This window comes from Rattus norvegicus, chromosome 10 (assembly GCF_021556685.1).
Source record: "Rattus norvegicus strain SHRSP/BbbUtx chromosome 10, alternate assembly SHRSP_T2T, whole genome shotgun sequence".
Classification (NCBI taxonomy): Eukaryota; Metazoa; Chordata; class Mammalia; order Rodentia; family Muridae; genus Rattus; species Rattus norvegicus.
In genome coordinates this window covers 59,720,011-59,735,374 of record NC_141543.1, presented here as the reverse complement: position 1 = coordinate 59,735,374, position 15,364 = coordinate 59,720,011, and the positions used below count along the sequence as shown (strand labels likewise).

General features: G+C 49.8%; 1 protein-coding gene, 1 long non-coding RNA gene and 7 other non-coding genes across 13 annotated transcripts; 5 read left to right on the top strand and 4 right to left on the bottom strand.

The window, feature by feature from the left end:
* Positions 1-194: 194 nt before the first annotated feature.
* On the top strand, positions 195-267 carry Trnak-uuu4 (transfer RNA lysine (anticodon UUU) 4). Its single transcript has one exon. It is a non-coding gene; the product is annotated as a tRNA-Lys (tRNA).
* A 485-nt stretch (positions 268-752) lies between these two features.
* Positions 753-824, top strand: Trnaq-cug6 (transfer RNA glutamine (anticodon CUG) 6). The gene has a single exon. It is a non-coding gene; the product is annotated as a tRNA-Gln (tRNA).
* A 288-nt stretch (positions 825-1,112) lies between these two features.
* On the bottom strand, positions 1,113-1,194 carry Trnal-uag2 (transfer RNA leucine (anticodon UAG) 2). The gene has a single exon. It is a non-coding gene; the product is annotated as a tRNA-Leu (tRNA).
* A 184-nt stretch (positions 1,195-1,378) lies between these two features.
* Hes7 (hes family bHLH transcription factor 7) lies at positions 1,379-6,184 on the bottom strand. 2 transcript variants are annotated; one of them, NM_001401553.2, is given in 5 exon segments: positions 1,379-2,736; positions 3,049-3,136; positions 3,686-3,781; positions 5,639-5,705; positions 6,049-6,184. In NM_001401553.2, coding segments are annotated over 3 exon segments (636 nt in total). In that variant the 5' UTR covers positions 5,639-5,705; positions 6,049-6,184; the 3' UTR covers positions 1,379-2,284.
* On the top strand, positions 1,710-1,796 carry Trnar-ucu4 (transfer RNA arginine (anticodon UCU) 4). The gene is given in 2 exon segments: positions 1,710-1,746; positions 1,761-1,796. It is a non-coding gene; the product is annotated as a tRNA-Arg (tRNA).
* LOC103693354 (uncharacterized) lies at positions 2,347-6,409 on the top strand. Of its 4 annotated transcripts, none has more exons than XR_015631252.1 (4): positions 2,347-2,739; positions 3,707-3,838; positions 4,600-4,801; positions 5,172-6,409. It is a non-coding gene; the product is annotated as an uncharacterized LOC103693354 (long non-coding RNA). The 4 variants fall into 4 exon arrangements; XR_015631254.1 differs by having other exon boundaries at positions 2,485-2,739; positions 3,710-3,838; XR_015631253.1 differs by lacking the exon at positions 2,347-2,739 and adding an exon at positions 2,823-3,133 and having other exon boundaries at positions 3,710-3,838.
* On the top strand, positions 6,283-6,353 carry Trnag-gcc2 (transfer RNA glycine (anticodon GCC) 2). The gene has a single exon. It is a non-coding gene; the product is annotated as a tRNA-Gly (tRNA).
* A 7,914-nt stretch (positions 6,410-14,323) lies between the features above and the next one.
* On the bottom strand, positions 14,324-14,405 carry Trnas-cga2 (transfer RNA serine (anticodon CGA) 2). Its single transcript has one exon. It is a non-coding gene; the product is annotated as a tRNA-Ser (tRNA).
* A 410-nt stretch (positions 14,406-14,815) lies between these two features.
* Trnat-agu4 (transfer RNA threonine (anticodon AGU) 4) lies at positions 14,816-14,889 on the bottom strand. The gene has a single exon. It is a non-coding gene; the product is annotated as a tRNA-Thr (tRNA).
* Positions 14,890-15,364: the final 475 nt, after the last annotated feature.

The following is a 15,364-nucleotide window of genomic DNA, read 5'->3' as shown; positions in this document are numbered from 1 at the left end:
GAACCTCTAGATTCCAGCTGGAGCGGTGCTCCCGCCCTGCAACCACCTTAACAGCTAATGAGGACATAGGCGTTAGCAGCTAAGTTTCAGTATAGAGTCCTAGACAAAGCCGGACATCATCCTTTGACTATGGACTGCTGTACGTACGTGTTGGAAGATATTCTTATAGGCAAAAGTGGAAGCCTCCTACAGGAGCCCGGATAGCTCAGTCGGTAGAGCATCAGACTTTTAATCTGAGGGTCCAGGGTTCAAGTCCCTGTTCGGGCGCTTAGCTTTTGTGTCTACAAGTCTACGAGCACTTGTTACTCTGTATTGTTTGACAAGAGCAATATAATAACAAAATAATTACATTCTTTTAAAAGGAAATGTAAATTGAACTTAAGTTTCAAACAATAAAAAGAGGAAACAGCAATGTGTTAAAGGAGTAGCTGGATAAACGAGGACTATACCAAGGAGAGTAAATATAAGATGGAGAAGTTTAACATACTTCATTTAATACAATATTTGAAAATCCTATTTTAACTCTAAGTTGGTGTTTAAATATCAGCATTTTAACGAATTTTAAATTTTTTCTTTCATAATTTTCAAGTTTAGAAGAAAGTATTCATATTTCAGGTAGTCAATAATCACATTTACTAGTTGGATTCATGTATTTGTTTTGGTTTATTTCGATGAATGATACAGTTGAAGTGATATGCAAAAATGAGGTTTGGAATAATGTATATAATTTCCGAAAGGGTCAGAGAAGAGGGGGTTCCATGGTGTAATGGTTAGCACTCTGGACTCTGAATCCAGCGATCCGAGTTCAAATCTCGGTGGAACCTTAAGTTTTGCTACTTAGTACTCAGCATGATAATATTTGTTTGCAGTTGTCTTGCTGAATGGTAAGTCTGTTACGGATCTTCTAGTAGAACTTAAAGAAAATCACTTAAATACACCACGGTCTTAGTATATAAGGATATTTTGTTTCAACAGTGTTTGTTAAGTCTTGTCTATTAATATGGTAGCAATTTTGGAGTCTGTAGGGAAGACGAAGTTGATGGTGAAACTCTGGCTAAACAGTGGTTCGTTCTAATAAAACGTAAAGAGGCTTCAGGAGAAAAACTCTGGCGTGGCAGCGGTGGGATTCGAACCCACGCCTCCGAAGAGACTGGAGCCTAAATCCAGCGCCTTAGACCGCTCGGCCACGCTACCCGCATGGAGACTCAGATTTCCCGTTGTCTTCCTAAGAGAGTAGTAGGAAGTCCATTCAAAGATCACACCATGAACGGCTCCAATTTTCTTTAGTTGCCGCATATTTCAAGCCCGGAATGAAGACTCACCGAGACCGTACGACATAGTAAAGAGGAGAGACAAATGGACCAAAAGACACAGAAAATTACAACAAAACGAGTTTATTTAGTGGGGTCAAACCTGGGAACCGAGCAAGTCTTAGCTGGGTAGCTTGCGCAAGGAGCAGCCCGAGCTTGCCGCTGCTGGGGAGCTCAAATTTCATCACTCTCCCTCTCTGTTTGCTCGCACCCGCATCGCCCTGACTGTCATCTAGCTCAGAGCTTTTCGAGTACTACGTTTCATTCGGGTGACCTCTGAGACCGTCACCTCTCGCTCCTGTGACGCTCCGCCCACTTTCCTTGCGCACACGTTCCCACGCTACCCTTTTTTTTCTATGCTAGTGTCCGTAAGCCGGAAGGAGGCGCCGCCCGCCAGGTGGCTCTGTGGCGCAATGGATAGCGCATTGGACTTCTAGTGACGAAAAAGCGATTCAAAGGTTGTGGGTTCGAATCCCACCAGAGTCGATTTTATTTTTTTGTGTTTTAAAATCTTTTCTTGGCTTTTATTTAAAGACCCACAGGTAAAGTTCAGTTCCAACCTCAGTCTGTCGCTCCGCTCTTTACTTACCTGTCTCCCCCAGGGCTTGGGCCGTGGAGAGCAGGCCTAAAGGTGGGAGAAGGGTATGGGCAAGTAGGCGTGGCGCCAATATAAAGGCAGGCCCCTGGCTAGGGGACACACCGGGATTCAATAACGATTTTATTCCATGCACTAGGGACTGGGGAAGGGACTGAGACTGGACTAGGGTAGAGAGGGTACAATTCTACACACAGGGTAGTGGGACAGGGAGAGGGGACGGGAAAATATATATTTATATAGATACTCTAATATAGACCACATCTCACCCGCGCGCTGAGTCCGCGCGCCCCGCTGCCCTCCTCGCCCGGATCCCTCTCCTGCCCTCTGGCTGGAGTCTCTACACCACCCCCAATCCCCGCCCCAGCCCCCCCAGAGCTCAGGGCCAAGGTCTCCAAAACGCGGGCGGTGGGAGTGGCGGGGCCTTGGGCGCCCCGTCTTGTCTGTAAGGCGGTGGCGGTGGTGGCAGCAGTCCGGTGAGAGGGGCCGGCGCGCCCGAATCCCCGGCGCGAGGGGAGCAGTGGGATGGGGACCAAGCGAGGCGGGGACTGGGAGGGCCCTGGTGCACTGGGGGGCGCTGGTGCAGCGCGGGGCCAAGGATCGGTGAAGCGGGGTCCAGCGGTGGGCGCGGCGCTGGGAGCCCTGGATCTGCGGCCTCCGGCCGCGGTGGTTTGGGCCGCCGGTAACCGTTTAGCGCGGAGAAAAGCTGGGAGCGGGCGGCCGGGCTGGCGTCGTGCGCAAAGGCCGCCAAGCGAAGCAGGCACTCGCGGAAGCCGGACAAGTAGCAGCTGGCGAGCGCCTCGGCGTCCTGGCCTGGGGACCGGGGAACCCCTGGTGCGGCCGGCGGGAGGACAGGCGGGCGGGGCAGGGGCCCAACGGGGTTGAGGGAAGGGGCGGGGCGCAGAGATACCGAGGTCAGACGGGCGCACAGACAGAGACAGGAGGCCGGATGGACGTGGAGAGGAGGGCAGCGAGGGAGACACAGAGACAGACACGCGCGGGTGTTATTAACCTCGTCTGGGAGCACGGCCGGCCGCTCCCCCACGCCCCGGTCCACCTCAGAGCCCGCCCCTTCCCCGGCCCGAGCATTCCGGGCTCCCCACCCCCCAGCCTCCCTCCGCTGCCCCACCCCCCGCGCTGTACCCGGGGGCTCCACCCGGCTTCGCTCCCTCAAGTAGCCCACGGCGAACTCCAGTATCTCTGCTTTCTCCAGCTTCGGGTTCCGGAGGTTCTGCAGACGGGGGGAGGGGCGCAGAGACAGAAAGGGGTGGGGAGAGAGGGGGAAAGTGGCTAGGGGAAGAAGGGAGGGGCGGATACGGGAGCTGCGGGTGCCCCCAGGACTCGCGACCGAATGTGGAGATGACCGAGAGAGGTCCCTGTCCCACCCTGAGACGAGACTGTCCAACCTGAGGGAGTGGAACCAGTTCCCAGCGTGTGAGGTGTAGGAAACAGCAACCCGGATGGTGAAAACCACCGTAGAACTGAAGCTCATGGATCAGGGGTGGGAGGTAGATGAGGACATTTAGAAACCCCAAGTGGGGAACGGACGCACGCTGGGAGCTCAGTTTACGGAGCCAGACAGGAAACTTACAGACCAGCAAGGTGGAGAAGATCAAATTCTGAGAGCGAGAGGTGGGGGGTCTGGGATGGGATTTCAAGGAGCAGGCTTGGGTCAGGATGCCCTGGGACCAGATTCACCACTGCAGCTATGTCCCCCCACCCCAGTGGAAAGCTCTGGGACACAGGGACAAAGTGCTTAAGAGCCAGCGGTGGAACTGACCTGGTCCCTGGTCCTCTCCAGCAGCAGCAGCCTCAGCTCTTCTAGGCTGCGGTTGATGCGGTCCCGGCGCCGTTTCTCCACCAACGGCTTCAGCATCTGTGACCAGCGGGAAAGGAAGAGCGGGCCGACCGGACCGAGACTCAGCGCCGCCAGGCGAGCGTCCGACCCTGCCGCTGGGAAAGCACCCCCATGCGCCCCTTCTCCCAAATCCCATTCGTTCACTCTCACTCCCTCCTACTTCCCAGTACCCTTGAGTCGGTTTCAGTGGCTCGCCCACTTCTCCCTGCCCCTGCCCCTGCCCCTTCTGTATTCAGCTTTCTCCTCACTTCGCCCTTCTAGGACACTCCTCTTTTCTCTATATATCTCTGTCTGGTGTGGGCTCCCTCTTTGTGTATCAGTGAAGAACTTTAGGGACACTCTTTGCCCCCGAGCTACTGTGCTGCGCGATACAGACCTAAAGTGAAAAGTAGACACGTAGTGCGACCCCACCTCCCCTTCTCGCTCAAACCCTTCTAGACAGTCGCCTAGAAGTCGCCACTCGTTTTCCTAATACCTCCCTCACGCGGCCTCGCACCTCTGGAACCAGAGACTCAAAAGTCTTCTCTTTGAGTCAGATGTGGGTTCCCAGGCGCTTAGAGACAGTGGCCATAGCCTTTCCTCTTTTTTGTTCCAGCTCTGTCCTCTAGTTTATCTTATGTTGTCATAGTATAGCTTCGTTATTTTTGTAGGGACGCACTCCATGGCCTCGAACTTGCGATAATCCACCTGCCTCAGCTTCCCGAGCCCTAGAATAGGCCACGATGCCCAAATTCTGGCACTTTCCAGGCCACAAGCCGCAGCCCACAATAATGCAAACTCCTAGACCTCGGCCCGCCCAAGTTCGGCTCTGACCCTGTCCTCTTTATACTTTACAGGTTCTTTGGGTCGCACGAGCACCTCGGTCCTTAGAACCTTTGAGTCCTCTGGCCAGAACAGGGGCCCTATCTTCCTCCCTTCCCACCTCTCACCTTGGGACCGTCCCTATTCTCAGCTCGCTCCCGGGTGACCATTGCTCCTCCAGACCCTTCGGTGGACCCAGCGCGTGCTGCCTAGATCCTTATATCCCGCCGCTGCAGGGTAGGAGGGCTAGGGCCCGGCCCCGCCCCCTTCAGCTCCTGGATGCCCAGGACAAGGACCCCCGGCACGAGGCTCCCGGAAAGGCAGGGGGGAGGGGAAGGGGAGGAATTAGCCCCAAGTGTGGGAAGTGAGGGGAGGAAGGGACCACAGGCTGCTTTAAGGACCATAAAGCTGTATAAGGCGGGACCCAACTGGAGGGAGGAGAATATCAGGGGAAGGGAGTCTAAGTGAACTGGGCCGAACTCACTTAGGCATAAAATTTGGGAATCTCCTAGACTAGTAGATTTCTTGGAAGTTCACTATAACCCCACCAACACTGAAGTGTTAGCACGCTTCAGCCTCCAGGCTGAATATCATAATCTTCTCCCAGCCCCTAAAGGTGCAGAGCAGATCTGCCGGATTCTACTGGCTGGCTGTGGGAAAAGACGCCGTTGTACCTGTCCCTTCTGCTCAATCCCCACAATAACTCCAGTACTTAGCCCTGCAGACTAATAAGAATCTGCCGCCAAACGGATTCTAAAGATACTGTAGAAGAGAGTGACTTGAGTCCCCTGGAACAGATTTTCTTAAGGATGGATGGACTAAGGGAGGATAAAGGATACTTGTAGAAAAAAAAGTCTTTAAAGTATAAGTAAAAGTGAAAAAATCTTTCCATTTACAAGACTTTGGTTTAAAACTAAATTCAGGATAGCTGGCATAGCTGGCAGGAAAACCTCATACGGGTGCACCAGAGTTACTTGCTTCTGGAGGCCTCTAGTGAGTGTAGGGGAGCAGAGAGACGTGAGATTTGCTAAAGGGACAAGAAAGGGTTGGTTGCAAAAGGGGATCCGCACCCACCTCAAACCAAAAGCATGACCCTCTGCAGAAGGATATGTCAACACCTGGAGACTTCAGGACGAAGTGCCTGAGAAGGTAAAACCGAAATTTAACGTGACATGAAGACAGGGGGGAAAGACGTAATAAAGACGGGGCTACAAACCGAGCCAGAAGGTAGCTGTGGCGTCAGAGAGTAGAGCCTCCTCCCAGAGGCCCTCCACATCCTGAGAGGTTTTTCTACCAGAGGCTGACTTGCCAAAGGCAGAGCAGGAGGGGCCCGGTACTTGAGAAAGGGGCTCCCATTTGGGTTAGGGCCCTCAGTACATCCCACCTTCCTCTGCTTCAGCCAAATGGGAGCACAGATGTGTGGCCCCAGTAGGCCCCACCGCCCCCCTCCTTGGGAACCAGGATTGGGGTTGAGTTTTTCTCACCTGCACGTGAGGCTCGGGGCCTGAGGCAGTTTGCACCCGGGTGTGGGGCCGCCCCTGGCCATATGGAATGACTTTATGGCCCGGTGGCCGGATCCGACGAAGAGAAAGAATGGCCTGGCGCTCCACCCACCTCAATCATTCTGTACAACCTTTTCCCACACCTAAAAGTAAGAGCAAGATCGACTCTGCCTCTGACCGGTTCACATAGGCTTGTTACGAAGCGGTAACTCATCTGCATTGGTGGTTCAGTGGTAGAATTCTCGCCTGCCACGCGGGAGGCCCGGGTTCGATTCCCGGCCAATGCATATGCTACCTTTTATTCCTCCCCAACTAGGGGAAAATAAAATTGACGGCACATCAAGCAAGTTTTCTTTTTTAAAGATTTCAACCAAAACTAAAATGTAGTGTTTTGATTCTGTGGCCGGCTTGGACGTTCCAGAAGTCAGTGACTCCTCAGGTCCTCACAACCTACCCTTAACCCTGGGGGCCTCGACACACATCATTGTCCGCACCTCCAGAGGCGCCACCTTGAGAAAGGACAGGGAACTGGTATCCCTGTCCAGGGGTCCTCTCCTTCCTCATCAGGGGAAGACCAGGTCTTCCTGGTCTTTCTTTCCCTGTTCCTTTCTCCCTTTCATTCTCTGTTCGCTGAAGCACCTTTTCCCCAGGTCCAATCGTGGCATTTCAGTTTTCCGCTTTTTTCAGGTCCCTGAGCACTTCTCAGAAACTCCATCTCTCTGATAGTTTCTTCAGATCTCTCGGCGACTTCTGTTGGGGTCTCTCCGGGTCTAGGGAGTTCTTTCCGGCTTCTGAGTCTCACGTTCCTCTGCTGCTCCCTCTCTGGGCCTCTCCCCGTTATTTCGTCCTCTTTCCTGGTCCCTGTCGCCTCCGGCGACCCTGCGCTCCCACGCTCGCACCCCCAGTTCCCTGCAGCTCCCTGGCCCGCCCCTTGCCGGCAGCTTTGATCCCGCACGCGCCGCGCCCGGGAAGGGCGGGACCCGGCACGGCCACCTGCCGGGACCACTTGTGAGCGACCCGGGGGCCCTGACGCCCTGCGCGGGCTTTCCGCTCCCCTCCTGAGCTCTCCGCCACCCTCTGCGCCCCTCCTTCTGGCCTTCTCAGGCTCGCACAGTCTGAATTCCGGTTTAAGCCTTCCTCTCTTCTCTGGGCTGTGTCCTCTAAGTTTCAGCACGGTCTCGGAATGTGTCAGTGACAACTCTCCCCTTCTCGGCTCCAAGCAGGGGCCGTGGCCCTAAGAGAAAAGTAAACAGTCTTGGCATCTCTGTGAGCCCAACTGGTACATTTACCCATTCAGCCTAAATCTGTGTGTGCCTGCCATGTGACCTCTCTTGTTAGGCTTTCGGGTTGGTTACACTGGCTCAGAGGCTCTCCTGCAACGTACATTATTGGCAGGGATGGTGGTGTGGGGGACAGGAAACATCCAAGAAGGCAGAAAATTGAATAGGATAATTTCACATGGTTGTAAGGATAATTGCAAAGATGTGACAGTGAAGTACTAGTTTGGTTGAAGTAGTCAGAAGCAACCTCACGGTGGTGACAGTATCTCAGCATGGTCAACCGTGAGTCCAAGCAAAATGAACAAGTCCTGTGCTCACAGGATTTTGGAAGCTTGGGGATTAATCTAAGTGTAGTGAAGAGTTCAAGGCCAGCCGTGGCAACAAAGTCTACTTTCCAGTTAGCATCCTGGTTTGAGCCATTTGTTCTCTAAGAAAGTGCAGCAATTAGAGAGCCCCACTTTCCCACATCATGCTCTCCATCTCCCAAGCTCTCGACGGGAAAGGGGTCTCCCCTGCTACTGAAGCTGATTCCACACACCCCCATCTGACATCAACTCACCCATCTCCAGCCCCGCCCCAGATCCAGGTTATTCCCACGGGCATCAGAAGTGCTACAGGCCATTTGATGAGAACTATGCGAAATGCTCGTTTTGAAGAAGCTAGATAAACAAACCTACTGATTTAAGAAAATAGGCTTTCCCAGCAGGCTGAAAGCCTTGGGGGGTGGAGAGGGCACAAGAATTTCAAGTGCAAGGCTGATTCACCATGAAGCTAATGCAGTTGAAGGACCCGGAAAATAGTCTGGGGAAAGTTCCAACAAGGTGTTCGTAGGGCCTATAGAATTCTGTAAATTGCTTATATACACCGAGAAAAAGAAATATACAAAGTAGGTAGGCAGTCTGTAGAGACCATTGTAGAGGTCTGCCGGGAGTTAGTTGCTTTTCTGGCATTTGTCAGCGTTAGACTTATTGGATATCAGTTATCATTACGATCACCATGTACCTATTTTTGAGACAGGGTCTTGCTTTTCTTGTTGTTTTATGTCCCTGACGGCTTGTCAGAATCTTATCTCCCAGTATTGAGGATTGAACCCAGAGTTTCCCCCCTCTATTTGTCAGCTTCTATTTTTAATATTGCTTTTTCGAGGCAGTTTCTCTGTGTAGCCCTGGTTGTCTTGGAACTTGCTCTGTAGACCAGGCTGGCCTCAAACTCAGAGTCTGCCTGCCTCTGCCTTCCGGAGTGCTGGGACTAAAAGCGTGCACCACCACTGCCCAGTGTCAATTTTTCAAAGATGTAAACCATTACACTCTTTGCTTTGTTCTAAATATTACTTCTTATTGCCTAGTCTTGTATTTTTTCTTTTGTTCTAAATATATCTTTGTTCTAAATATTACTTATGCCTAGTTTTATATTTATGCACACTGGGCAGTGGCAGCGCATGCCTTTAATCCCATCACTTGGGAGGCAGAAGCAGGAGCATCTCTATGAGTTCCAGAACAGTCAGGGTGACAGAGAAACCCCGCCTTGAAAAACCAAAAATAAAAACAAAAGCTATGTACTTTTCAGGCCCTCAAATCCTAAGGTTACCCTCCAGTGAGACTAGTTGAGAGCTGGGTAATTTGACTCCAGTTCTTTGCTCTGGTGCAGATGTGATCTGTGAAGAGGTCACTGTGGTACCTTTGTTTGAGGGTGTGAGTAGGTCTCTATGAAGGTCACAGCCTCTTTCCAGAGAGGACATGTTCTGGTTGTGTACAGGCATCTATGTCTCCCTACACTCTCTCTGTGGTGGCTTCACTGAAGTGCACGGGAGGGCTGCACATGGCCACATCTGGCGATGCAGACTGTGAAGAAAGATTAGGAACAGCTGGTGGTGCGCTTAACTTCCCCCTCCCACTGGGACATCTCCTCAGGTCTGCCTTTCAAGCTTCTCATCCTTCCCCTTTAGTTCTTCAAAGGGAAAGTGGTCTCCTTAGGATGCCCTAGGTCCTGAATCAGAGATGTTTCTAGAAGGCTGCTTCCCTGGCCTTGGAAAGTAGGAAAGCCCACTCAGCCAAAGCAGCAAAATGAAGGAGAGTTCTAGGCCCCGAAAGCAACTGCAGCCTGGTTTGGTTTAAAACTAAACTGGGGGCTGGGGATTTAGCTCAGTGGTAGAGCCCTTACCTAGGAAGCGCAAGGCCCTGGGTTCGGTCCCCAGCTCCGGAAAAAAAAAAAAAGAACCAAAAAAAAAAAAAAAAAAAAACTAAATTGGGGGATCTCAGGCCCTGATACAATAGAAAAAGAGCACTTGTTTCTTTTCTTTTTTATTCCTTTCTCTTCCCCCTCCTTTTTGATGTTGTTGTTGTTGTTTGTTTGTTTGTTTGTTTGTTTTGAGGAAGGGTCTCAACAGGAAAGCACTTACAAACTTTAAAGGCCACAGCTACAAAAGTTGAACCCTGCCTCCCAGATCTTTAGGCCTTGGTACATGTTTTATCCTACCTGCTCTGTTCTAGGCCCCACAGAGACAGTTCTGACCAAAACAGGTAGTGAGCTCTGCCCTTACCAGCTTCTGCTTTTGTGGAGAAACAGTCCATGTGTGTTACACTGTTATTCGGCCATCAGGGGATATGATGGAGAAAAGGCAGAGACAGGGAGCAAAGGGGAAAACTGTAATTCTGCAAAGCCTCTTCCTAGAAGAATGGGGTGCCAGGATATGTTGGTGCGTGCAGTCCTAGCACTTGAGAGGCAGAAGCAGGAAAATCAGGAATACAAGGTCTTCCCAACTACATAAGAAGTTTGAGGCCAGCCTGGGCTACATGAGACCATGCCCCAGAGAGAGAGACAGAGAGAGACAGAGAGAGAGAAAGACAGAGACAGAGACAGAGACAGAGAGACAGACAGAGAGACAGACAGACAGAGAGAGACAGAGAGAGACAGAGAGTAAAATGGTTTTTGTTCTGTACTCTCAGCTGTTTAAGTTGACTAGAAACATTCAACTCCTATTTTACCCAATGGACTAATGAACTAGACACTCTGTTACAACCATTTATTTAGAGTTGGTTGTGATGGCACACACCTTAATCTCAGCACTTAGGAGGAAAATCAGGCAGAGTTCTATGATTTGGGGCCCAGCCCAAATCAAAGGGATAACCAGAGCTATAAGAGAAAGACTCTAAGTCAGCCCAATGTGGTGGCACACATCTTTAACCCCAGCACTCACTCAAGAAGCAAAAGCAAGTGGATTTCTATGAATTCAAGGCTGGTCTACATAATAAGTTTCCAGGACAGCAATACCCTGTCTCAAAAAGGACAATCAAAAACATTAATAATTAACTTTATTCATTTATTTATTTGAGTCAAGGTCTCATATGGACTCTAATGACTTTGAACTTGTGACCTTCTTGCCTCCACCTCCCAAGTAACTGGGTTTAAAAACATGCACCTTTACCCAGTTTCATAAGGTGATGGGGATTGAAGCCCTTTGCATGAGTTAGGCAAGCACCCAAATTCGCCACATCCCAAGCCCTGAAATCACGTTAAGCTCAGTTATCCTAGATTCAGCCAGTGGTAGCCCAGTTGGGTATGCTCACAGCTCATGGCCATCTGTTTGTCACTTATTGGTTGGTTATTCCTTGAGTGCTTTCTTCCTTTCTGGCCCAACAACAATAACAACAACAACAAAAATTATCTGATAACTCTTCAGCCTCCACTCTGAATCATCCTTTTTACTCAAAAAGCCTTGGCTCATGTTAGCAGAGAATGGCATTTATTGGCTGATGGCTAGGTTGTTTTGTTTTGTTTTATGTGCTGGTGCCTACCAGTGTGTGTTTGCTTCTAGGTTCACTCAAGGGAGATGGTGTTTAGTAAGTGAGGAGTGAGTCAGGAAGGAACTGAAGAGGCTGCATTGTCAGAGGTTAGACATTCCTGAAGCTGAAGTTAGGTCGTTCCTACTACATCAGGAACTGAGGCAACAGAGCCTTGGGCCACGCAGATGCTTTGGTGAAGGATCTGCATCCTCAAAAGCTTGATGTCATTAGAATATCGTGTGTGTCATTGGTTTTGACACACACACCTTTTTGTGAGGTTCATGGAAGAATTGGTTCGTTATTATTTGAGAGAGGAGAAAGGGGAAAGGGGTCACTTTCCTCTATGACTATACCACGAACCTCATGAATATGCATATAATATGCACCTTGCCTCATAAATATTCATATATTTCCCTTTACAGGCCACCACACAGAACCCATGGGTTGCCTTATGCCACCACCACCCCACCCCACCCCGTCTCCGTCTTCCCCTCCCCCTTCTCTCTAGTATTACTTTGCTTTGCTAAATAAACTTTGCTGAAGATGTCTATATCTATTGACCATGTCTTCCCACCAAGGAGAACAGAGCTGAGAGTCCTCATAACAGAAAGAGCTAGAAAATTGTGTATGTGAGAATTCATTTCTATTTGTACATACAGTACCAAAACACGAGTTTCTATTGACACGATCCTCTGGACTCTGGAGGATGAAATTAGATTCGTGCTTTTTTTTTTTTTTTTTTTTCTTTTTTCCGGATCTAGAGATTGGACCCCCGGGCTTTTTCACGGGAGGCAAGTGCTACTCTACTGGCTGCAGCCTGAGCCCTTGGTGCTGTGTTTTCAGATAGCTGATTAGAATTGTGCTGTGTTTGAAACCTTGCTTCCGCCTCCTCAGAGTGGAAGAGTAGGGATGTGAGTCAGCCTCCACTCCTTCCTCCTTGATTTATATATTAGAAGTATCACTGTCTGCCGGCGAGGAAAGGAAAGGGAAGGGAAGGGAAGGGAAGGGAAGGGAAGGGAAGGGAAGGGAAGGGAAGGGAAGGGAAGGGAAGGGAAGGGAAGGGAAGCTCATGCCTGTGATCCTAACACTTTGGAGGCTAAGGTAGAAGGATCATCGTGCATTCAAGGCCAATCGGGATTACATAGTGAGGATAGTGAATTTGAGGGCATCCTGAGCTACCTTGTTTCAACCCTCCTTTCTCCTCTCCCACAAAACAGTAGACTGGAAGAGAGCTGTAGTCACAAGAGTGGCAGTTGGTGAAGAGGGTCATTAATTGAAGAGTGAGTGCCTCTCCCTCTCCAGCACGAAGTCCTGAGTTAATCCCTGGCATCCCAAGGAACCTGGAGATAATTTTGGAGACCCTGCCATGATCCAGGTGACAGGGGAGAGACAAGCCTAGATTAGGATGTAATAGTAGAGTTGGTGACACTGTCACATTTCTAAAATGCTAAACCTTGCTTATTGGAAAGAGAAATTGCTGACTGGTGAATACGGAATGTTAGAAAAAGCTCGCAATCACTAGTACGGAGCCCAGTGGAGACAGAAAGTGGTCAGTAGTACATAAGCATTCAGGGAGTTCCAGAGCTGGAGAGAAAACATGAGGCAACTTGAGGGATCATCTGGCTTTTAAAGGCACCAGACTAGTGATGTCGCAACAGAACACACAGGTAAAGAAGAAAGACCAGGAAGAGTGAACTTTGTGACTCTTCTAACATCGGAGACCCAGGTGACTGCGATCGAGCTGCTAACAAGGCAGGAGGGGACTATCAGAAGAGTGTTGTAGTCTGGAAGGCAAGTAACCACTGTTTGTTTCCAAGGGCGAACATCTGACTACTGTTCATTTAACAATGGGCTGGTTATTTGCTAACCTTAACAAAGGAACTGTGGTGGTGGAGCAAGGTATATATGTCCGTGGCTGCAGGGGGTTGGAAGGGTTAGAGGAAGGCAGGGACAGTGATGTCTTCCCGAGGTACAGAACAAGAATCGGAATGCTGACTGAAGAGGAGGGGCATCTTCCTCTGTTTGCTGGCCTTTTCTCCAGTTGGCTTACAACAACGCTATATTCTGAGTAATTGGGAAAGAACAGAGGCCTATTTAACTCATCGCTCTGGAAGCTGGGAAGCCTGAGATCATGGTGCCAGCATATCTGGTGAGAGCTTTCTTGTTGCATCAGAATTTTGTAGAGGGAAGCATGGTGGGACAGAATAAGCAAGCTTACAGGAGTTTCTTCTTATAGAGATGTCGCGATGAGGGATCTACTCATGTGACATCCTCCAGTTCAAATAATGTCCCAAAGGCCCTCCCTCCCATCAGTTTACACATCTGGGGATTAAGTTGCCTACACATGAGAGTTCCAAGGACACAGGACATGTTTTTACTGTTCTGAATGAAATTACCAGTTCCGGAAGCCGATGGGAGCAGTATAGTAGGAAGGAAAACTTGGACGATATGGGAGCAGAGCAACGTGGGCCAGAGAGGTGTAAAGTCTAGAACTGGAGAGTGGCCATAGTTCCTGGTAAGTGCAGTAAACCGAGAAAGGAAGAGTGGTGGTGTGGTGGTGTCTGTGGGAAACCATTTTCCCAGTGAGGCCGAAAGTACAGCCGCAGCCCCACAGGAAGAGCTGTAGGCAACTGAGGAAAGCTGGGAAGGAGAGAGGTCACCCACCGTACCAGGAAAGATTATACTGACTGTCCAGTGCCAAACACTTAAGCCCTGAAAACATACATACAGGTAGCATTATACAGACTGAACGGGTTATATTTGGGAATATATATGTATATACATATACTTATATGCATGCAGTAACAGAAAAATAAGGCCATGAATTTGAAGGAGAGCTGGGCAGAGTGTTTGGGAAGTTTTGAAAGGAGGAAGTGGAAGTGAGAAACGTAATCAAATCACAATCTCAAAAATAAAAAACAGTAGAGGGCAAAGTAAATGGGTGATTTGTGGTTTCAGGTGATATAGTCGGAAAGTAGCAAAAGGGGATGAGCAGATTCCCGAGTGGAGCCGGTAATCTTCGTGAACTGACGGAGTTAGAAATTGAAACGTCTTTTATAAGTTCACAGTAGTCGAACCGAGGCGCTACCGACAGTCCCGGGTGACTGAATCCTAGTGGGAGTTTCTCCAAAGGACTGGAAAATGAAACAACTTTCGGCTAATCAGGACAGCAATATCTAATAGCAAAACTACTAGCGCTGTGAGCAGGATTCGAACCTGCGCGGGGAAACCCCATTGGATTTCGAGTCCAACGCCTTAACCACTCGGCCATCACAGCCGCGTGCGGCCCTTGGCCTGTAGAGCTATAGCTGGCTAACAAGGCCCTCGACCCCTGCAGATTTTACCGTTTTTTTTTTTTTTTTTTTGTCATTTTTCCTTTATAAAGCAGCAATGCGTGTGAGCTACGACTAGAGCGTGCCAGGTCCAGGCCTTGAGCAGCAACGTCTTCCGAGGCTTTCTCACCGAGGCACAGTGAAACCCCAATAAAACTAGTACACTCCATTGACAGTCATTCTTAAGGTTAAGCAGCAGTCTCAGGAGTCAGAGGCTTGGCTCTTAAAAGTGCCTGGGAAAGCTGGCACTAAGAGTATATTTAGGTGAGAGGAAGAAAGGTCTGAGGGTCGCCACGATCTCCTTCAGCATAGATGTTAATAATCCAGCAATAATATACCACTTCTCACACAAATCAGGCACCGCTGGGATTTGAACCCAGGATCTCCTGTTTACTAGACAGGCGCTTTAACCAGCTAAGCCACGGCGCCAACGACGACATATTATCCACTTCAAAGTAGATCAGCTGTTAGAGGCAGGTGGCAAGTGGCAGGCAGCAGGCAGCAAGAAAGGTCGTGTAATTTGACTAACAATCCGAACAGGACTTCCTAGTTTTCAACCCACCCAAGTTCCCCTCTTCTAAGTTTTGAGTTCAAGGACTGGTGTCTTAACTGATCAGCTAATTCTGGTGTTAACATAAAGCTTTAGAAGTCAGCCCACGGAGTTCCCAGCACTTCCACTTGTTTCTGCCGCCGTATCTATCACTGGGGCTTGCCAAGACCTTAGCCACATTGCCCCTTTGCTTCTAAGGTAATGGTAGAGGCCGGGGTTGTGTTAACAAGCTTAACAAAGTCCTTGCTGCCAGGGATGTGGAGGACAAAGGAACAGAGTTCATCTACCCACTTAACATTGCAACCCTTGCTGGTGGGAGGGCCACCCCCTCCCCTCACCCAAACTCCCAACTTC